The following is a 23,751-nucleotide window of genomic DNA, read 5'->3' as shown; positions in this document are numbered from 1 at the left end:
TATAGACATTCCTGTCTGGACTGGCTTCAAGTCCTGATTCTCAAATCTCCTGAGTAGTTAAGCTGCCTGAGAAGGCATGAGCCACCAGTAGCCAGCTACATTCACATTTGGACATAAAATATTAAATATAAATAGGAAGGAATAAATCATCATGTTTATTATTGTTGTTATACATAATAAGATTATATTTATATTCTAATTACATTATAATTGCTCATTATAATATTATAATCTTATTGTTATCTAATAGTTTTGTCAGATTCAGTTATTTTACATTATGCCAAGTGTCACCTAAAAGAATATATTAAACATTCATTTAAACTATCCATTAGCAACATAAACTAATAGACCTACTTGCATTTTTTTCTAATTCTCCCGACTACCATTTTATTACTATCTTCATTGATACATTATAAACATCAATCCATCTAAATGTCAATATTTTACATAAATGTAAGGTACCTTCTTCCCAATTTCTAAATTGCTGGTGAATTCTAATTTGAAAGTTGAAATTTTATGTCCAAGGCAGATACAAATTGATCCATGCCAAGTCTCTAAAACAGATAGATGTTCTGTAGTGAATATTTATTTCCTCAAATAGTTTAAATGTACCTGATGCAAATTTGTGTTTACCTTGTTAGTCAATTTTTTTCTATAGCAGTAAAATTGAGTGCAATGTATTATTCACTTAAACTTTTTTTAGGGCTCCTAATAGTTTATTTAAATTTTCTATAAGGAAAATAGCTGTATTCAAGAAGAGAGTTGATATGGTAATCATTAAACTGAATGTTTCTTCTGTAATATAAATTATTTTGGATTTATCACTTTACATTAGTTTTGACTTCTTTGAATGCCTAAAGAAATGTTCCACTTAACAGAATAAACAATAACAGCATTGTCTAAATATGCTGCACGGTATTAGGGTGTAAAATTGTATATGTATGTAATTATATTCATTAATAATTAGCATGCAAAAGGCTTTAAAGTGACTGTGTTTATATACATGGCTATTTATCCTGTGTCATAATTAGGTAAGATTATTGCCTGCTTATATTTCATAATTGAGCCTTCATTTAAAAGTATTTTATCTGACAGTATAAAGCCAAAATAACCCCATTTTTTTTCACCAGAGGGCTAAAATACTATGTTGTCAAAATCTTTCCCAGTTGTGAACCATATACCACAATAGGAGAAGAAATTTGTAAATCTTATTTGCTGGGGCTTTTATGGTCTAAGTTTGTCATTTTAGAAGGCAAATGGGGACTCTAGGCATAATCACTCCAAGATAACAAACTTAACCAGTGCTTTTTTTGGTAAACCCAAACAGTTTGTATACTAGAGAATGACTTTGGTGACAGTTATGCAACATTCAAATTTAGTTGGCCAGAAAGAAGTTATTTATTTATTCGAGTAAGTAGGAAGCCTGGATGGGTTGGGTTTACTGATAATTTGAGGAGGACTTAGCTCTATTTTTCTATACTATTATTTATCTTTATTTTGTGCATTGATTCCTCAGGCTGGATTCCTCTGTCATACCTAAATGGTTTCAGTACATCTAGAACTCAGATCTGTTCTAAAATTGTTTGGTTTCTTTTTTTGGGGGGTGGGAGGGGGTCCGGTCGTGGGGCCTGAACTCTGGGCCTGGGCACTGTCCCTCAGCTCTTCAGCTCGAGGCTAGCGCTCTAGCGCTTGAGCCACAGTGCCACTTCCAGCTTTTTTCTTTTTGCTTATGTGGTGCTGAGGAATCGAACCGGGGCCTCATGCATGCAAGGCAAGAGCTCTACCACTGAGCCACCTCCCCAGCCCTGTCTGGTTTCTTAATGTGTTCAATTGGGTTTTCCTCAAATGGTCCATTAGCATCACAAAGGACAAAGGAAATTTTCTTTTATTGATTTCCCAGCATGCTCTGGGCAAGGTCAGTCCAACCTTCTCTCAATGGCTGAAAAATGTAATAATGATGGGATACTAGCAGGTTTCTCCCTCTTTATTTCTACTCTTGCAGGTATAAGTTCTTTCTGAACACAAGCATCTAGTTACAACTACTGCCAGAGTTTGACAAAAGACTAGTTACTGGATTCTTTTTTCTAAGAGAATTTCAAACTTTATAATGATAGCATCGGGAAATGATAAAAATTTCTCAAATGGAGCTTCTTTTCCTCCTTTCCCCCTTTAATCAACCTGGAGAAGGGAATCAGAACTATCATTGCCTAAACCCACTGCTTCTTGCTTAATCAAGTTGTTGTTTGTGAAGTTGGAGATTTTATACATCTGATCAATATTGCACTGGGCTGTATGTAAAAGTCTCTTATTTACTGACATCAGGAAACTTGGGGTTTGGCTAATTTTCTTTACTATTCTATTTGAGTTAGAGTAACTATGATAGGCAGTGTTTCATCTTCACATATGAGCTACTTCGTTATTATTTATTTAAATCATATATGAACTTTCAGTCTGTGATCAAACCCAGGTTATAAAATATCAAATTAGATATCAAGTGACTTGCCTAAAAATAACAGATTTTTATTATCACTTAATGTATGTTTCAGAGCTTAATAATGTAATGAGTATAATTGTAGCATTCTCACAGTGTGGTAAAATCATAAACCATGTCATATTATTGAAAATAAGTGGCCGTATTAATAAAATGGAATGCAGCTGGAAGAAGCACTGTATGATCTATCTCCTTCAGCTCATGTATATGTAGATTATTATGATAAAACTTTGAAGAAACATAAAAAGAGAGGAAAGGGCATAAGGCAAAGTAATAGAGAAGGAGAATGTGATCAAAGTATGTAATATTTATATATGGAAATGTGTATGTAAATTTATGCCATTGTATAATTAATATGTGATAATCAAATATACATGAAAGGATTTTAATTGAGAGAGGCTATCCTTTGGTACGCTCTTTTATTTTTATATATAGCCTCTCAAAATTTAGGAATAAAATAATGTGTAGAACTCCTTCCTACATATTCCAGAAATTAATTCCTTAAGCCATCCAAGTGTATTAAGTAGCATTATATTCCAGGCACAAAGCCATATAATTGGTGTGGATTTGAATAAAAATAATTTGTCATCTTGTGATCAGTGTGTAGTAGAAGAGAAAAACTATGAAAACATATATTTGCTTTAAATAGGTAGTCCTAAAGTACATATGGTGGGAATCATTGGTTGGGTTCTAAAAGATCACTTGTGCACTGTTTTTGTTAGCTAAATATTGCTTTACTAATATACTTTGTGTAGGAATGAAGATAAATTACAGACCTAGAAGTTACTACAGTAAGAGAACAGGACTTTTTCATTTCTGACAGCAGCTGACATGACAGGTTCTTATCATAGAACTATATTTTGAATTTTTTTATTTTGTAAAAATAGTGTACAGAGGGGTTACAGTTACATGAGTAAGGTAATGAGTAAATTTCCTATGGAGCATTGTTACCTCCTCCTTTGTTTTTCCCCTACTATCCTTTCCCTCCCTCCCCCCTCTCCAACTCTCCCTCCCTCCCCAGGTTGTAAAATTCATTTTCTACATAGTGTCTTATACATCTCAGTGTTACAATGGGTCATCCTGTATCCTTGTTTCAGCATTTTGTTATATCCCTTCCCCTCCCCAAATTAGAAAAATGTATATACAAGATGCAGGGCACCAACATCAAATACAGTAAAAACAGGGATTATACCGTGGCAGAAGAACATACAAAAGAAACAAAAAAAATCACATAGTACATTTTAGATTCATTAAAAACAATAACAAGAAAGAAAAAACAAATTGTGTCCCTATCTTGGGGTTCATTTAACTTAACATCATTTTATATGGTCATATGTACATAGCTTTTGACCTTTCCTGCTTGTCCTCATCGAACTGTTTGAGTGTTCATACCTTGAAGTAAGAAAGAATTATCTTCAAGAATATATTCAAGAACCTACTGGACATATCTTAAGTAACTATATTACTTAGTGCAGCAAATCCCTTCTTTTTCTTTCCCTTAGAGAATATTTTCTTTCCTAACTTGGAAAAAAATTGATTACAACACTAAGTTTACTGGTCATCTTTGTCTTATTTTGCTGTTTTGTTAAAGATAGGAGAAGTAATAGATTAAACCTCTGATGATACAAAGAACTGGAATTCAGGTTTTCTGTTTAACATATTATCATATGTTTATAGTAATATTCAAAATTCAAAATATGAAGCATGCCAGTGGGCCGGCCACTTGTGTATAAGTTAAACTGAGAAATACTTGTTAGCACTATGGGATTTAAGTGTAACTTTGCAAAATCAAAGCCAAGATAAAATTACTCTGGCTTTTCTAGGTGTAAAAAGGCATTTGTAGCAGGGCACCGGTGGCTCATGCTTGTAATCCTAGCTACTCAGGAGGCTGAGATCTGAGGATCACAGTTCAAAGCCAGCCCGGGCAAGAAAAGGTAGTGAGACTCTTATCTCTAATGAACCACTTAGAAGACCGGAAGTGGCGCTATGGCTCAAGTGGTAGAGTGCTAGCCTTGAGCTGAAGAGCTGGGGGACAGTGCCCAGGTCCAGAGTTCAAGCCCCACGACTGACCAAAAATAAAAAAAAGGCATTTGTGTATGGGGTGAGTGAAGATCTATGAATGTATTTGTGTATGTGGCATGATATTAACTAAGGCTAAAATAAATCATTAATGAGATAATAATTTCATTAATTAGCTCTGTAAACAAACTAGTAAGATTAGGATAAGGAAGAGTTATTATAGGCAGAAAAAAAAAATCAAATGAACAGAGCAAAGCAAAAAAAAGACCATTGAATATGCATACTTAGCAAGTAAGGATTAGCAATAGATGTACACTCTTAAAGAAGAAGTACTTTTTGTTTTAACATGTTTTAATACACTGTGAACACAGAAAACTTCTCATGAGACATCTGTGAAGTCGACTCAGCTTGCACATTGTAACTTGCTGCTACAAAAGGCCTTAACTTTGTCAAGCAAGAAGTCTTTAATGCTCTCAAATGAAACCAATATTGGATCTTCATTCCTTCTTAGCTAATTCTCATTGTCACAATTCTTTGAGAATAAAATATTGGCCTAGAGAAGGACATTAGCGATTTTATCTTAATTCATGAGCTACATATCATAGGTATACTTTTAAATGTTACTTATAAATAATATAGCGTTTCGAAGTATTATAATTTTCTTTTTATGACTTGTCTTACTACTGTTCTCTTTCAACCATAATGAAGTTGCCTTAACAATACCAACAATATAACATATGGGAAAATATGACAGTGATATCCACACTCATTGATTTAATGCATGCAGATATGAAATGTTCATACTGGCATTTTACACACGTGTGTACATGGTCAACCTTCTTTTTTCCTGTTTAACTTCATTTTGGTTTTTAATACTCTTACCTTAAGAAGGATTGGGCAATATAATATGACACTGTGTAAAATTATAACTTTAAAATTCTTATATTTACATATATATTTTTCTTTCTGTTATCTAATTGTTTAATTGTACATTGCAGTATCATGGTGTTATTAGCTTAGTGATATGATTAAAAAAGATTTAACTAGAACTTTGAGTACTCTTTATTGGATACAAGAAAAGCAAACTTTTATTAAACAGTGAGAAAGTGCTACCTACTTTTTTCATTCTTCAGCTAGTAAGTGTAGAAGATAACCATAAACAACAGTACTGTAACAACAGGGTCTTTTACTTTGGTAGAACTTAATGTTTATTGCTTTTTCTTTCTTTTTCTTGAGTATAGGCCTAGTTGTTTGATATTTACCTAAAACTGTCATCTGAAAATCTTGTTTGTTTTGTGGCAGAGATCATTATATTTTGAAGTGACTTTTTCGAGAACAACAATTTTCACTTGAAAGAAAATTTACAATTCTTTTACCACAAATGGACCTTAGATTTTCAGTCTTTAAAATTATATTTAATTATAGTCTAATGAAGTTGTGAATTATAAAGGAACATGATTTAAGTATGTTATTTTAGGTATGACCTCTTTAAGTAGATACAAAAATAGAATGTGTGTCTTCCAATAGTTATGTAAATTCCTGGGTTGGACATAACAGTAAGTCTCTGTTACTATGGCGTGCCCTGGTCCAAGGCAAGTGTTGTAAGACATACCAGGACTAAGGCTTAGTGCTCATGAATCCTCTTTAGAAGATTCACTTATTCAAATATTGATATACCATTTGTTAACTTCTATGTTAACAATATTATTTTAACATTAATTATTGACATATAAAATAATCAAAGGTGAGATACAGTTCAGTTGCAGGGTCCTTATCCAGCATGTGCAGGTCCTGGATTCTGAAAACAACACACACACATACACACACACACACACACACACACACACACACACACACACACACACACACAAACACATATATACACACACACACACGTATGCACACAAAGTCTTCTTTTTTGTCTATACATAATTTAGTACAAGTATATCTTCTAAGACCATAAAAGGATCTGTCAGTTCAAGTGAATTCTACCCATATAGTTCAGGAAGATAAAACCTAGGTATAGGTTTACTTACAGCTGAAAAAGAGTTTAGACACTAAGAAGGAAGCAGTCACTAAATTATTTATTTAAAAAGTCTCAAATACAACTGTAAGATTTATTTTGGATAGTTTAAGGATAAAGGAATGTTAACATATTTTGATTAACACAAACACTAAAAGAAAATGTGCTGCTTATATACTATAATTACTAGCAAAAACTTGGGGCAAAATAAATTCCTGCAATATAATTCGCTTTGTATACATAAAATATGTCTTTATCTTCTAATATTACATAAGAAACCAGCACAAAATTAGCCATTTAGAATACCTTTTATTCATTCTCACTTCTACATTTTGGAAGTCCATCCTCCTATGACAGGGATCTTGCATAGCGTTTCAGGAGGCTAACATCAATCAACCAGACTAGACATGGTCTCTTTGGAGACCAGGGGTGGTGGGGGAATCTAACTCTGAGTTCCTTCAGGCTTCCAGGTTTAGGATGTAGCCCCCCCCTCCCCATCTCTCCACTGCTAGCAGAGTGATGAAATAGTATAATCTTAGTTTCTGAAGTTTTTGAATCCTCTGACCTGTGCCTCCTGCATTTTTCAAGTCAGTAACAATCTATGTCCTGTTGAATACTTCTCATTTTGTGATTTCTGTGAGTTTAAGGTGCCCTGAAATTATTTCATGGGCCTGATTGATTCAGCCAGGTTCACCTTAACTAATTAACCAGAATCTACCAATCTGTTTATGAAGCAATAATATCACACGTACAAGGGATAAGTTTAAGGATGCACAAGGTTAAGGACACTGAGAGTCATCTTATACTCCTTCCTACCACAGAGCGATTAAGCTCAATTGTGTGCAAGCAGAGCGGATTAACATCAGGAAATAAGCAAAAAGCAATTAGCGTATGGTGAATGAAATAAATAGAAAAGAGGAAATGGTAGACAACTTTAATAGAAAAAAGAAGAGAAGAGAAATGTGAACTTAATTCTAAAATGTGGTGATTAGTAGGCCTTGATAATTAAGTCTGCATTGTATAGGTTTCATGGACATATCCAGAAGGAGCGCATAAAATGAAATTTGTCTTAGTGAAAGACTATGCCTAAGTATGTTGAGAAAGGAGCAAATGAAAGGTGTTTATAATATTATTCTTGCTATTCTTTAATCTTGCCACAAACACAGGGCTCAGTGTCATGTGGGATCTCTCAGAATTAGGAGCTGTTCTGGATGAAACTGTTATTAGGATGTAGAAGTTGCACAAAAGTATTAATTCCTAATGTGGACCTTGCTTCATGGGTTCAGGGTGCAGTTTGAGGCTTTTGAAAATTTCTTATAAATTGAATGATGGTTGGTTAAAACAATTTTTCATTTTATTGGAGTTTATCTTGTTTAAATGGAATTCCCTGGGGTAAAGACTGGAACAGTCTTAGTTCTTAGTGTCTCTAGAGCAGATGAATGATGACATTTCCTCTCATTAACTTTCAACTGGGTAGGTTGACTGGGTAAGAAGACTGTTTTCACAGCAATATGCATTCACCTTTTTCTTCTGTTATTTGCCCAATATTCTATTCAAAAGAGATAGGTATTATTAAGGACTTATCTTAACAGGTATAAAAATACCTCATTTTACAGATGCTAAAATATTCCATTCTAGTGAGTGGCAGAGCCTGTAATCTTTCCTACTCCAGATGCTGAGATCTGGAGATTATGGTTGGAAAATCAGCCCTAGAAAAAACTCCTATGAGACTGTATCCAAAATAGCCACCAAAAAATGGGCTGGAGTCATGGCTGAAGGGGTGACATTCCAACTAAGCAAGCAAGTTGAAGGAACAGGAGACCGTGAGTCCAAGCAAATAAAGTATACCAGTAAATAAATAAGTAAATTCCATTTTAAGCAATCCATTTTAAGCTGTTTTGTACTGTATTTTCCCTTGGCATATTCAGAATTCATATTAACATAATAAGGCACTGAGAAGACCTGAAAATTTTCAGTAGCCATAAAACAAGAAATTAAGACCATGGCTTTGGTCTCACTTTACTTTTTTAAGTCTTGTAAGATTTGAGGTCATTTAATAATAAAATTGGAATTTATGTAAAACTTAGAGCTTGTATCAAATATAACTTAATACAAAATTGAATTGTGTGTCCACATGAGAAGCTGTGGATTGTCTTATTCACCTAGTTTCTAAAGTATTAAGAATAAAAAGATACAAAGCTAAAAATGATGATTGACATTTCAAATTTAATGAATTTGAGTTGATAACCTTCTCTTGTATTATTCCACTGCTGCTCCTTTTATCCTCATTTCTTTTTCTTCAGCTCTCTCAGCTATTGTCACATGAAATTAGTGGAATCATTTAGATCATTAATTAGTTTTTATGATTAGGAAATTTAAGTCATTACTTGTATTTTTAAAAATAAAATAAAAAAATTATTAGATATCCAGAGGAGTTGGTTATTCATAATTCAGTGTTGGACTTAAAAATACAATTTTTCCTGTATTCTTTCAAGTATAAATATATATAAGTTTTTGTTTAAATTTTGACAACAGTGTGCTTGGTTGATTATGCTATTGATCTACTTATTTGGGGTAAATATGAAATATGAAATATACTTACTTTAAATGTGTAAATTTTGAAATGTGTGTTCTGAAACTGTTCTGGTGTGTCTATTTTTGCTTTAGGTGTTCAAGATCCCCAGCATGAGAGGGTTATTACTGTGTCTTCAAATGGGAGTATTCACAGCCCAAGGTTTCCTCACACATATCCAAGAAATATGGTCCTGGTATGGAGATTAGTGACAGCTGAGAACATGTGGATACAGCTTACATTTGATGAACGGTTTGGATTAGAAGACCCAGAAGATGATATTTGCAAGTAAGTTATCGAACCAAGGATAAAGCTCCTGTTGTCTTTCAAGTTGCTTCATTAATGTAATTATAAACATGATACTTTGTTTCTTTGATAATGCAAGATAGTTTATGAATCTATAGAAGCTTATAGCTTATATTGTCTTCCTTTTAACCTAGAAGATAGCTGGGTGCCAGTGGCTCAAACCTATAACCTTAGCTACTCAGAAGGCTGAGATGTGGAGAATTGCAATAAGGTCAGTCCAGGCAGAAAGTCCATGAGACTCCCTAATATAACTATGTGAAAGCTTTGTTGGATATATGGCTCAAGTAGTAGATTCTCAACTTAATAACAAAATTATTGAGTTAATATTCCACTACTGCCCAAACAACCAGGACACATAATATTTTTACTAAATATTTTGTTTTATCTTAAATCATAAGATAAATACACATTCATATGTGATCTTTACTTTCTGTCTTCTAAAATTTTCTGAGAAAATTTTGGTAAGAAGTGCAGATAGAGTAAGTAATACCATTTAAACAAGAAATAGAATATTGAAAAGTTAAACAAAGGAATGTAGTTGGGGCTGTAAATATGTTACCTTAGTGCTAAAAATTATACACTTGTGCTTCATGCCAGCCAAATCATTAAGATGATTAATAAGGAATTTTTAGAAATCTGTGTGTATCTATAACTATGTGTATTACATAGCTGGAGATATGGAAGCATATCCACACAGAGGACCAAAATGTTTGACTATGATAAGAAATGTATGCATTACCTTACTTATGTAACTGAAACACCTTTGTATATTACCTTGACAAAAAATTAATTAAAAAGTTAAAAAAAAAAAACAAAAGACAAAAAAAGAAAAAGAAATTCAGTGCTGAGACCAGAGTCAAATCTGCCCCTCCAGGTGGGAATCCAAAGCCAGCTAGAATATTTCACCCACACACAAGACCACCTACTGGATGTCATATAAACAGTACCCTCAATTCCTGGGGGAATACAGTTGTCAAGGTTGGGCGGTCTTTTTGAAGATTTCTCATTCCAGGGATACTTGTGTATTATGAAAGTATTTTATGTAAATTTCTTCACAAGATTCTGTACTTTCTCTTTGATACACAAGTTGAAAGAGAATTTTTATTTTGTCCTTGATTACAGATAAATATTTTAGTACAGATTAAATAAACTTTGAACTTGCTGTCATTGGGTTTTCTCTTTAGTATCTATGTACTTAGCCTCAGGTTTCTTTTTCACAATATTTATTATTTCAGACCTACAGAAATAGGCACTATTCTAGCTCTCTTTAGAAGACTGTGCTTTTCAATTCTTTTTTTTCGGGGAGGGGGGGTCCAGTCGTGGGGCCTGAACTCTGGGCCTGGGCACTGTCCCTCAGCTCTTCAGCTCAAGGCTAGCACTCTACCACTTGAGCCACAGCGCCACTTCCAGCTTTTTTCTTTTTGCTTATGTGGTGCAAAGGAATTGAACCTAGGGCCTCAAGCATGCAAGGCAAGCACTCTACCACTGGGCCACCTTCCCAGCCCTGTGCTATTCAATTCTTAAGGGACTCAAGAAGTGGAGTGAATAACATTTATATTTTGTACTGAAACATGGAAACACTCATTTTTTCTAACCCTTACTTAAGAAGATTTTCACCATACTGTACTATACCTCTTCTTTTATGAACAAAATTCACTATTCTTGTAGGAAAATGCAAAAGGTCTAAGATTTATCAACTTTACAAAGGAACAAGTTTCATGAATGTTGATAGTTTTTTGAGTAATAGAAGGACTTTATCATTTCTCGTCTTTGTCTCTGTCTCTGTCTGTCTGTCTGTCTGTCTGTCTGTCTGTCTCTCTCTCGTATCTATCTGGCAGTACCAGAGTCTGAATGGAGGGCCTTGTGAAATATGGCTTATTTACTCACAACTGGCACCTTATCACTAAAGCCACACCTGCAGTATAGATTTCTGCTAGTTAATTGGAGATGGAATCTCACAGACTTCTGCCTAGGCTTGCTTCAGTTTCATTGAGTTTCCTGAGTAGCTAGGATTACAGATGTAAGACACCTATGCCTTGTTGAAAAATGACTTTATTATAACAAGAGCAGTAGCTAGAATCTTAGCACTTTTGTACCTTTACACTGTGACTGTTTGTCTGCAGGCAGTAGTAGGAGAGCTTGTGTATCATCTGCATACCTAATGTACTATGCTCCAGAAGAGAGAAGATATGTGCATCTGTATACATATATTCACATCCATATGTATGTATGTGCAATATATATCTCAGTTAATGGTAAAGTTAAACTGTCATAATGAATGATAGCATGTGACTTAACTTTAGGAAAGTGACTTTTTCAACTGTGTTTAACTGCTTTCCAGTTCATCCCTGATTATACCTCATTTCTGCAAATCTAATTATTATCTTGAGTTTTTGAAGTTGTCCTCTTAACTACACCTGTAGTTTTCTGTCACTTCTTTCTCTATGACTATCCTACTGATATTAGTGTAGTTTTCCTGTTTAAAATATGTATCAGTGTTTTAACTTTTGTTTTCTTCTGAGACTTAAGGTTTATTTCAAATAAGCAAAATCCAATAGTGTTATATGTTCAAAAGTTTATGTTGTGGGTTGCAAGGTTTGAGCCTGTAATTCTAGTTACCTGGGCACCTGACAATGGGATTGTGATTTGAGACTATACTGGGCAGAAGGTTTGAGAGATTTCTTCTCAAACCACTTGACAAGTATCCTAAGCTACAGGGAAAGCTAAGCTTTGGAGAATCTGGTTCCCGGTCAGCATGGGAAGAAAAGTTCTTGAAACTCACTGTCAATGGGGAGAAGCTTCCCAATAAGGTGAAACTTAAAGCCAAATGGATTATAGTCCAGCTGTGCATAATGAAAGTGAACTATCTCAAAAATGACCAATGGAAAGTGAGGCTGCAGGGCTGACTTAGTACAGTCAGCCTTGTGAGTGGGAGACTGAGTTTAAACCCCAGAACAGGCAATCAATCAATCAATAATCAATCAAAGATGATGCAGATAGCTTAGATCCTTTGTTCTTTCATTTCCAATGCTCCATTGTATAATGCGTGTGCTAAGAAAGTGCTCCAACACAGTGTAAGACATCCAGTTTCTAGTCAACTTTTTGCCTCACCTTCTCAATGTATATTGGCTTTTCTCAGTTCTTTTGCACCCTGACAAGCTTTGATTCCGTGTGTTAGAGTGCTATGAAATTATACTTTGTTCATTTGAGTTTGTTTTTCTAATTATTAGTGAGGTTGGGATATTTTCATGTTCATTACTAACTTGTTTATTAACATCTTCCATCTTGTCTTTGACTATTTGAATTTTGCCTTTATTATTTAAGCCTTTGATCCACTGAAATTTGTTTTCTGTGTCTCTGAGATTTGTCATTAGGGTATTTAGTTGTGGCGTCCCATTTCTTTTTTTTTAATTTCTTTCAAATGAGATTTATTTTATTTTATTTTTTATTGTGAAAATGACATGGGCAAGGTAATGAGTACATTTCTTATCAAGCATTGTTGCCTCCTCCTTTGTTTCCCCTTCTTATCCCTTCCCATCCACCCTGCTCTGCGCCCTCCCCCCAACACCCCCTCCCCACCCCCCCTGCCCCAGCCAAAGTTGTAAAGTTCGTTTTTCTACATAACATCTTGTACATCTCATTGTTGCAATGGGTCCACCTGTATCCCTATTTAAATGGTTTGTTTTTTCCCTTCCCTCCACTAATTATACCAACATTAAATACAGTGAAAGCACGGTTATACCGTGGGGAAGGAGCATACAAAGCAACAAAGAAATCATCTTATAAATACGTTATAAACAATCGCAAGAAAGAAAAAAAAACATTTGAATCCTTATCTTGGGGTTCATTTCGCCTAACATCAACTTATCTGACCTTTTCTGCTTGTCTCAGACATATACTAGTTATTGCAAATAAGGGAAACCATGGGACCTATGTTTCTTTGGGCCTGGCTTACTTCACTTAATATAATTTTTTCCAAGTCTTTCCATTTTCTAAGAAATGGGGCAATGTCATTCTTTCTGATGGAGGCATAGAATTCCATTGTGTATATACCACATTTTCTTGACTGATTTGTCTACTGAGGGGCATCTGGGTTGGTTCCATATCTTAGCTATGGTAAATAATACTGCAATAAACATAGTCGTGCTGGTAGCTTTAGTATTGTCTTGTTTGTGATCATTTGGGTAAATGCCCAAAAGTGGGATTGCTGGGTCATAGGGGAGCTCTATGTGGAGTCTTTTGAGGAACCTCCATACTGCTTTCCAAAGTGGTTGAACAAGTTTACATTCCCACCAACAATGCAGTAGGGTTCCCTTCTGTCCACATTCCCTCCAGCATCTGTTGATATTAGAGTTCTTGATTATAGTCATTCTAACTGGGGTGAGGTGGTATCTCAGTGTTGTTTTGATTTACATTTCTTTTATGGCTAGAGAGGTTGAGCATTTCTTCATGTGTCTATTGGCCATCCACCTTTCTTCTTCAGAGAAGTTTCTCTTTAAGTCTTTAGCCCACTTATTTATTGGGCAGTTGTTTCTTTGAGGATTTGGTATCCCATTTCTATTGAAGAGATATTTTTCCCTTTCCAAGGCAGTTAACTTGCAGTTGCATTTCTGATCATGTCAGATGGGTTACTGTTCTTTTAATCAATTGTGTCTCTTAATGGAATGTCACTGTCTTAATTACTTTTTCCATATTACAGAAGTTACTGTTAGAGACGTTTCACCTCATTTTCTTTTCCTTTAGGAACACTGGAGCTATTTGTCTGTTGAATCTAAACTTTAGAATTAAGCTGTAAAGTTTCTGGAAAATTGTTCCTTTTTTAAGTCAAATAGCTTTGAAGATAACTAGCATCATTATAATAAATCATTAAATGATTTCTTATTCTTAAGATCATTACATTTTCTCTTTCATTGAGATTCTCTTTTATATCTATACCATAATAGAAATTGTTTTTCTTTCTTTCTTTCTTTTTAGAAACGGGGGTTTGAACTCAGAGCTGTATGTTGCTATTTAGGTGCCTCACCTCTGAAAAATGCCTCACCCAGAGTGAGACCAAAGAAGGATGTCCTCAGAAGAGGATCACAAAGACACAATAGTTATGTGCATGTGATCATATAAGATAGTATTTATTAAAATGAATCCAGGAAATGTAAACAAGGTTTTTTTTCTTTGTTGATATTTTTGTTTTCTTTTCCTCATCTTGTTTGTTTGTTTATCTGTCTTTGGGAAGGTAAAAGGAAGCACAGAAATGGTGGGACAAAGTGTGAACAAATGCAGGTGTAAGCTATATATGGGTGGGGACAGGAGGGAAAACTGGGATAGAGCAAGGGAAGGGCTGACATTGATTAAAAAAAAAAAGTGTATTCTTTATCTGACTTATTAACTGTAACCTCTCTGGACATCATCTTTACAAAAAATTAATGCAAAAAGAAAGCCATGAAACCTTCTTCACACTGGGTATTTTGACTTAAGATGTAATTTTCTACCCAGGCCTGAACTTAGATTTGAATCCTCTTATTTTACACTTTCTACAGATGTTAGGATGTGCTGAGCACATAGGACAACGTAAAAGTGATTCACAAAGGGGTTACAGTTACATAAATCAGGTAATGAGTACATTACTTTTTTAAGTAAGTGTCACCCACTCTGACATTTTCTCCATTTTTTTCCTCCCAACTTCCCTTCCTTTCCAAGTTGTATAGCTCATTTCTATGGAGATGAGTCTGACAAAGATGGTTTTTCTGCACTCTCCTGGAACTGTGATTATTCTTAGCCTTTCTAAGATTATAGGCTGGAGCTACTATGCCCAGTTTGGAGGTTTCTTCATAAAGATAATATCTACCTATTATTTTTAGATTTATTTTTAGAACCTTTATAGTTATTATTAAACATGGTTTTGAAAACTACATTCTATAATTGTATATTGCCAGTGTATAGAAATGTAAACAAGTTTAGTGTTAATCTTTTGTCTGCAAATTTCTGAAACTCTATTATTATTATTATTATTTGCTGGTCCTGGGACTTTAATCAGAGCCTAAGAGCTGTCCTTAAGCCTCTTTGTGCTCAAGGTTAGTGTTCTACCACTTGAGCCACTGTCACTTCTAGCTTTTTCTGGGTAGTTTTTTTCTTTGTTCATTGTTTGTTTTTTATTTGTATTTTTTTTTTTTGCCACTCCTGGGGCTTAACTTAGGGCCTGCACACTGTCCCTGAGCTCCTTTATACTCAAGGCTGGTGCTCTACCACTTAAACCACAACACCACTTCTGGCTTTTTTCTGTGTATGTGGTACTGAGGAATCGAAACCAGGGCTTCATGCATGCTCTGCAAGCACCCTACCGCTAAGCCACATTTCCAGCCCTCTCTGGGTAGTTTATTGTAGATAAGAATCTCATGGACTTTTTTGTCTGAGCTGGCTTCAAACCATGATCCTGGGATCTCAGCCTCCTGAGCAGCAAGGATTACAGGTGAGAGCCACCAATACCCAGCCAAATGCATTCATTTTGATCATTGCTCTGAAAGTTAGTTGGAACTTATGAAAAGGTGTCATGGTTTATAAAAATCAAGATTTTTTTCATCCTTTTAATTATTTTACTCTGTCATTTCTAGTTCTGATTAGGTTGTTGATAGTATTGATGAAACCTTTTTCATCTCTCTTACTTTAGAGTTTACCTTTTTACAAATAGTTTAACATTTGGAGTAATTTTGGAGTTACAGGAAGTTCCTATATATGGTGAGCCTGGAGCCTGCTATATCACTCTATATTGCAGAACAAAGTGATACATTTGCATTACTATGAAATTTACATCCATAAGATATTATTAACTCAGTTTCACACTTAAGTGGGATGATATCAGCTGTGTTTCCTTTGTCTTTTTCAGAATGTATGTTACACTTAGTTGGAATATTTCCATCTCAAATATCAGAAACAGTTGGCTTTTTGTAGTTCTTTTAACTTGACAATTTTGATGAAGCACGAGTTTTGTAGAATGTCAGTAGTTTAGAATTGCATGTGTTTTCTCATGTTTAAACTTAAGTGTGATGGGTTTAAGAAGGAATCTTAAAGGTCATAGACTCTGCGGCCCTACCTATAAGTGCTATCCAGCTTCCATGTTGGTAAAGATGCTGACTTTGATCACCTAGGTATGTTGTAATATGCTAGGTATCTTCTCTGACAAAATAGAATCTTCCTTTTGTATTTGGGAAAATAGTGTTTGGAGTTTCATAACTAAGTCCAACCTGCTCTCAAGGAAACACTGATTAAGCTTTACCTCCTGGAGGAGAAGTGTGTGTGTGTGTGTGTGTGTGTGTGTGTGTGTGTGTGTGTGTGTGTGTGTGTGCGTGTGTGCGTGTGTGCGTGTGTGCGAGAGAGAGAGAGAGAGAGAGAGACAGAGAGAGAGAGAGTGTGCAATCTAAAATGCTTTTCTTTTAATCTAGAGTTCTTCAACAAAGATTTTCCTCCTTAATCTTATTTCCTTTCTTTCTGATAATATAAGATTATGTTAGTTAATGAATATAGGTTTAGAGATATAACCTTGTTTATCTTTATTAATACTTTAGGTTTACTGTAAAGCATATTATACCTAATACTAATATGGGTGTATCTGATAAGTTTATTTTTTAAATTTTTTTTAATTGTGAAACTACTGTTCAGAGGGGTTACAATTACATGGGCAAGATAATGAGTACATTTCTTATCAAGCATTGTTGCCTCCTCCTCCTTCCCATCCCTTCCCATTCCCCCGAACCCCCTACCCAGTCCTCTCCCTTCCCCCCTACCCCCGACCAAAGTTGTAAAGTTCGTTTTTCGACATAACGACTTGTACATCCCATTGTTGCAATGGGTCCACCTGTATCTCTAGTTAAACGATTTGTTTTTTCCCTTCCCCTCCACAAATTATAACAACATCAAATACAGTGAAAGCAGGGGTTATACCATGGGGGAGGAATATACAAAGCAACAAACAAATAATCTTATAAATATGTTAGAAACAATCGCATGAAAGAAAAAATAATTTGAATACTTATCTTGGGGTTCATTTCCCTAACATCACCTTATCTGACCTTTTCTGCTTGACTCAGACATATACTAGTTACTGCAAATAAGGGAAACCATGGGACCTATGTTTCTTTGGGCCTGGGTTATTGTTGTCCAGGCATCTGGGTTGGTTCCATATCTTAGCTATGGTAAATAATACTGCAATAAACATAGTCGTGCTGGTAGCTTTAGTATTGTCTTGTTTGTGATCATTTGGGTAAATGCCCAAAAGTGGGAATGCTGGGTCATAGGGGAGCTCTATGTAGAATCTTTTGAGGAACCTCCATACTGCTTTCCAAAGTGGTTGAACAAGTTTACACTCCCACCAACAATGTAGTAAAGTTCCCTTCTGTCCACATCCCCTCCAGCATCTGTTGTTATTAGAGTTCTTGATTATAGCCATTCTAACTGGGGTGAGGTGGTATCTCAGTGTTGTTTTGATTTACATTTCTTTTATGGCTAGAGAGGTTGAGCATTTCTTCATGTGTCTATTGGCCATCCTTCTTTCTTCTTCAGAGAAGTTTCTCTTTAAGTCTTTAGCCCACTTATTTATTGGGCAGTTGTTTCTTTGAAGATTTGTTGTTGGGTATTTATCAAAACAGCTTGGTAATGGCACAAGAACAGACCCCAGGACCAATGGAATAGAATTGAAAACCCAGAAATGAACCTACAGACCTATAGCCATCTAATCTTCCATAAGGGAGCTAAAAGAATAGAATGAAAGACAGCCTCTTCAGTAAATGGTGCTGGCAAAATTGGCTAACTACTTGTAGAAAGCTAAAGCTAGATCCTTATATATCACCCTGCACCAGAATCAACTCCAAATGGATCAAAGACCTCGGAGTCAAAGCAGACACTCTGAAGACATTACATGATAGAATAGGAGAAACCCTAGGTCTCCTTGGCACAGGCAGAAATTTTCTTAATAGAGATCCAGAAACACAACAAATCAAAAAAAGGTTGGACAAATGGGATTCCATAAAATTGCAGAGCTTCTGCATGGCAAAGGACATAGCTAGCAATATCAATAGAAAGCCCACGGATTGGGAGTAGATCTTCACTAGCCATACAATGGACAAGGATAGTCAATATTCAGGTATTGTATATTTGTAAATGCCTTTTTTTTTCTTTCATTATTAGATGTTAGATTGGATATAGAGTTATGTTTTGTGTTTTGCTCAGTCTTCTGAAGATACCATTCCACTGTCTTCCAGCAATTGTGACATCTGCCTACAGATTAACTGATGATCTAGCTGTGAAAATGCTGTCCTATGGTTTATGCACACAGATTTGTGTGGGCTGCAGAGGTGAAAGGGAAGATATTGGCTATCTTCCACCGCAGGATTCTCCTGCTGTTTCTGTGACTCCCTAGTTCCCTTTTAGACATTCCTCAATTGGTTCTTCCGGGCTCCAAAGCCTGTGGAAATGCCTCATAGAAATCTCCAGAAAGATTGCCAACTTTTCTGACCATCAGTATTGTATGGAAAGCAATGCTTTGCTCTCATAGACCTACCAGTTTACGGGTAAGACACAAAGACAGATGTATTTTCCATTTAACTTCATTTGTCATATAGTTGGAATGTAAATGGTTGTCAAGAAAAATACATTGTTTTCTAACAGTACCTACTACTGTGAAGTTCAAGTGTATAACTGGTTTGAAAAAATAGGAAAAAAATCACTAATTTACTTTTGTCTTTAAAAAAGGACTCAGGTGAATTGATTTCCCCAAGTAGCTACTGCTCTTTTCAAGTCATCTTTAGGAAGAAAAAGATAGGAAAAATTGTGTGATTATGCTATTGAAGATTTATATTTATATTATCACAAAAAAGCAAAAGAAGTTAAATACAAATTATATTTAATTACTTTGACAGCTTAACCTCAAGATGCAAGCAATGAGGTGGGGAACTAGGGAGTACTAGGATAAGAGAAATAGGAAGGCAACTACTCCAACCCGTATTTTGAACTATTTGAATGTGGTTGGTATAACTATGTCACAGGTGAATATATCAGTGCACTTTAGTGTTTATATCATTGTTACTCATGCACTATTTACTGATTGTGTCTCTTCTGATGTGTGTGTGTGAGTGCGCGCGCGTGCGTGTGCACAAGAGAATACATGCATGCACCCAAACTAGGGCATGAACTCAGGGCTTAGTACACTGTCCTGGCCTCTTTTCTCAACACTGATGCTCTACCACTTGTGCCATTCTTCTACTTCCAGTCTTTTGTTTGTTAATTAGAGATGACAAAACTGCATTTGGAAAGAAAATATGACAGCATTTGGAAATGGATACTTTAATCAAGCGGTACAGTTGAACATAGTGCCTCTTCTTTGCCGTAACTTCAGGGCTGGTTTTGGAAAGAATACTGTATAGCTATAGCATGTGGGACAAAAAAGAAAAATAAGTCAGTGGGTTATAGGGTATCTGAGTCTGCTAAGTAAAACACATATTTGGACTATATAAGATGATCAAAATTTATTAATGTTTCTTTAAAATTCCTTTAAACTCTTTTCAGACATTTTATTTTCTTTTTCCTGTTTATAATGGAATAATGTATCCTTATGATTTGCACATTTATTCACTCATATATTCAACACACTTTAGCAGAGCACTGTGTTAGTTCCTGAGATAGCAGCAGTGATGTCATAGGGGATTTTTTTCTTTAAGCAATCCATTGTCTAAGTAAAGGAATTGACAAATAAATATATATAATAGTGATAAGATAGCCTCCATCTCAGCATATGGTAATCATAGAATACGAGAGAATACATGCATGCACCCATACTAGGGCTTGAACTCAGGGCTTAGTACACTGTCCTGGTCTCTAGTCCTAGGATTATTAATGTTATATTATTTTCTTGACCATTTTCTAACTGTTACTATTTTTTTTTTTGGGTCCAGTCGTGGGGCCTGAACTCTGGGCCTGGGCGCTGTCCCTCAGCTCTTCAGCTCAAGGCTAGCACTCTACCACTTGAACCACAGCGCCACTTCCGGCTTTTTTCTTTTTGCTTATGTGGTGCTGAGGAATCGAACCCAGGGCCTCAGGCATGCAAGGCCAGCACTCCACCACTGAGCCACCTTCCTAGCCCCAGCTGTTACTAATTTTGTTGGCATGGGAGTGGATAGGTTAGTCTTGCCCTGAGGTCCCCAAATCTCAAATTTTCATTTTCTATGTTTAATTCTGATATAAGTATCAATAACATTATAGATTTCCTACAACAGCCAAACAATGCCATTGCAAGTTGTTTGTGACAACAATTTGTGGAAATATTATTTTGTGAATGCAGTATAAAATTCCCTTACTTGAATGGCTGTTTGGCTGAAATAAGGTGACACTGTTTATTTAGCTGACAATGAATGTGGAGAACACTAAGTACATTGTATGATTTTTATTTCCCAAACAAAATGTGTTCATGAGCTTCTTGAAAGGACAGAGGAAAAGAAAAGGCACTACAGTTAGTCTATATATGGCATAAGCGATCTCAAATTTTAGAGATGCTGAGGTGTCCTGTGAGCCCTTCTAAATGCCTCTTTCTACCTAAAATTTGCAAACCTGGGCTGGAGAATAAGTAACTTGTTTTTGAACTGTTACTCAGAATTTCATCTTTGTGACAGCAAGTAAAAGGAAGTTCAACAACAAAGCAGAACCTTTTTAAGGTTTGCTGTGGCCCTCTGCTGCAGGACCACAGTCTCTTGTTTGCATAGTGGTGTGGATAGAACAGGTAACTCACTGGCATGCCTGTGTCAACAAGGTGGGAAGGTTGGCTTCATCATTACCACTCTCTACTTACTTGCTGCACTATGTATGTGTTGGCCACTGTATTAGTTAACTTGTTTCACCTTTTTTTTATCTCTTCATAACAACATTTCATGAATTTTTATTAACAGCAGCATTCTATTTCTTGTAGTTCTAGAGATTAGAAAGTCCAGGATTGAGGAGGAAATAGATTCAGCATCTGAGAGGAACTTCCTTGTTCATAAGCATTGTCTTCCTGCCATGTCTTCACACATTAGAAGGAGGGCTTTATTTTCTTTCTTTCTTTCTCTCTTTCTTTCTCTTTCTTTCTTTCTTTCTTTCTTTCTTTCTTTCTTTCTTTCTTTCTTTCTTTCTTTCTTTCTTTCTTTCTTTCTTTCTTTCTTTCTTTCTTTCTTTCTTTCTTTCTTTCTTTCTTTCTTTCTTTCTTTCTTTCTTTCTTTGTCATGGGGCTTGAACTCTGGGCCTGAGCACTGTCCCTCAGCTCTTCAGCTCAAGGCTAGCGCTCTGTCACTTGAGCTACAGTGCCACTTCCAGTTTTCTGATGGTTTATTGGAGATAGGAGTTTCATGGAGTTTCCTACCAGGGCTGGCTTTGATCCATGATCCTCAGATCTCAGCCTCCTGAGTAGCTAGGATTACAGGCGTGAGCCACCGGAGCCCGGCTTTATTTTCTTATGATATTTAAATTTTACTCCTGTCTTCATCATCTATCAAGATGCTATATCTTAGTACTGTCCTTGGGAGTTAAAATAGGAATTTTGATCATAGAAGTCACTTAAGTAAGTCATTGCTATTTAAGGAAAGACGAGAGAGATACCTGTAGTGTTTATACAGTGATATGACATAAATAACAAGTGATTTGTGTCTTCAAGTATAGAAAGATGAGTTCAGGAAAGTATGAAAATATAGTGCATATTGAGTAAGACTTTAGCAGTAGACTTACAACTAATCTGTGCTCAGTAAAAGAATTGATAGATTATAGAGATAATATTCAATAAAAGAATTGGTACATTGTAGAGACATAATAACTCCAGGCAGAATTAGACTGGAGCTGGAAAATATGGGCAATTGTTTGAGAATGGTAGCATGAGATAGATGCCTTGGAGGTGTGGCAAATTATAAGTCATTTGGAAGCTAAGGGTTTTGTTACAGAACGAGGTCATATATTGTTGCATATTTTAAGAAGACAATTCTGAGAGAAGTATATCTATCTATAAAATGTGTCAGAGGAGATTGAAGGCTGTTGGAACATTTGAAGGAACTTCTTTATTTCTCAACCACCAAATTTTACAGGTCGATAATCTTTCAGCCTTTCATCTTGCCCATATTGGTGTTTTATTTTGTTTATTTTTACATATTGCTTCAAGAAGAAAAAGCTTTTTCAATCTTGTTAGATACCCTCTTCTTTATTGTATCTTGTGTGCATGGTGAGGATATCCATGTACTTCTGTACAAAATCAAACTGCAGAATCCCAGTGTTTCCTATTTCAAATCTAAATTCTCTTTTGCCTTAGAATAACTGTGAGGAAGAAAATGGCTAGTAGTAGCGTTTCTTCCATGAGACATATTTATATTAAAAACAAACCATGGAGTAACTTAGTGTGCCATGTAGTATCATGGACAAACTTGGTCTTTTTCTTTTCTAAAACTGGACAAGGGAATTTTACATGAATCCAGAGAAAACCATAGACCAATATTGTATTTTGTCTTGGAATATTATAATTCTGCTAGAATTGTGCCATACCAAAATAGTTTTCCCTAATAGGTAGTGGCATAAGTTGAAAGGTAGTGAAATTCATGAAAGGAAATGCTGTTTTAAGACTTATTTTCAAAGGACCACAAAGAGTTAGCTAGTGGTTTTAGTGAGTTTGAAAAGGAAAAGTTTGTGTAGTGTAACTGAAAGTTGTATCTTGGCTCTGAAATTAAGCCTCTTCTTTTGCCTCTATAGGTTTGACTTCATTCTCTATGCACTGTCTTTCTGAGGTGGCAGAAAGAGTCACGGAGACTGTAACTTCACCTATGTTCTAGGAAAATTTTTGATTGAGTTGGTTTGTGTAGACATTGCTCAGCCAGTTTAATATAGCTAGAACTTGAAGCCTTTGTTGCTGTGATTGGCAATGTTCATGTTATTGGCCCATCTAAGAGCCAATATGTGTGTGATGATTGGGCTTCACAGAGTCATGATTCCAGGTAGTAAACCTGACTGTTCCATCCAAAGGAGGAAGAGTTGCTAAGATTCAGAAGTTACATTTTCTGGAATGGTGTTTAGAACAGGCAGAAGTTGACATGCAGCTTTCAAACTTACTGTTACTGTTTTCTACCTGTGCACTGGCCACAGAATAAAGTTTTCTTTGGAGTGTAGATTTTACAGTACCTTTTCCAGCAAGTCTTTTGAGCATAGTTAGCCCAGTGGCATAATTTATAGCTTTGTTTTTCTTTAACCTCTGTAAAATTTACTTTTTTGTGCTTGGAAAAAAAAAAGTCATTCCCAAGAGGACTTAAAATGTAGGGCAGGGATCTGACCAAGTCTGAGATCAAGGGACTGTGC

The 23,751-nt window shown here is 35.5% G+C and overlaps 1 protein-coding gene across 1 annotated transcript in view; it reads left to right on the top strand.

Moving 5' to 3' along the window:
- Pdgfc (platelet derived growth factor C) overlaps positions 1-23,751 on the top strand; it is a 197,413-nt gene that overhangs the window by 98,983 nt on the left and 74,679 nt on the right. The window contains exon 2 of the mRNA XM_042668451.1: positions 9,201-9,393. Within this exon, the coding sequence (XP_042524385.1) occupies positions 9,201-9,393 (193 nt within the window). The remainder of the gene's footprint in view (positions 1-9,200; positions 9,394-23,751) is intronic.

This window comes from Dipodomys spectabilis, unplaced genomic scaffold, assembly GCF_019054845.1.
Source record: "Dipodomys spectabilis isolate Male_0828 unplaced genomic scaffold, ASM1905484v1 ptg000436l, whole genome shotgun sequence".
In the NCBI taxonomy this organism is placed as follows: Eukaryota; Metazoa; Chordata; class Mammalia; order Rodentia; family Heteromyidae; genus Dipodomys; species Dipodomys spectabilis.
Note: the sequence above shows the minus strand (reverse complement) of the source record. Positions and strands in the feature narration are given on the sequence as shown.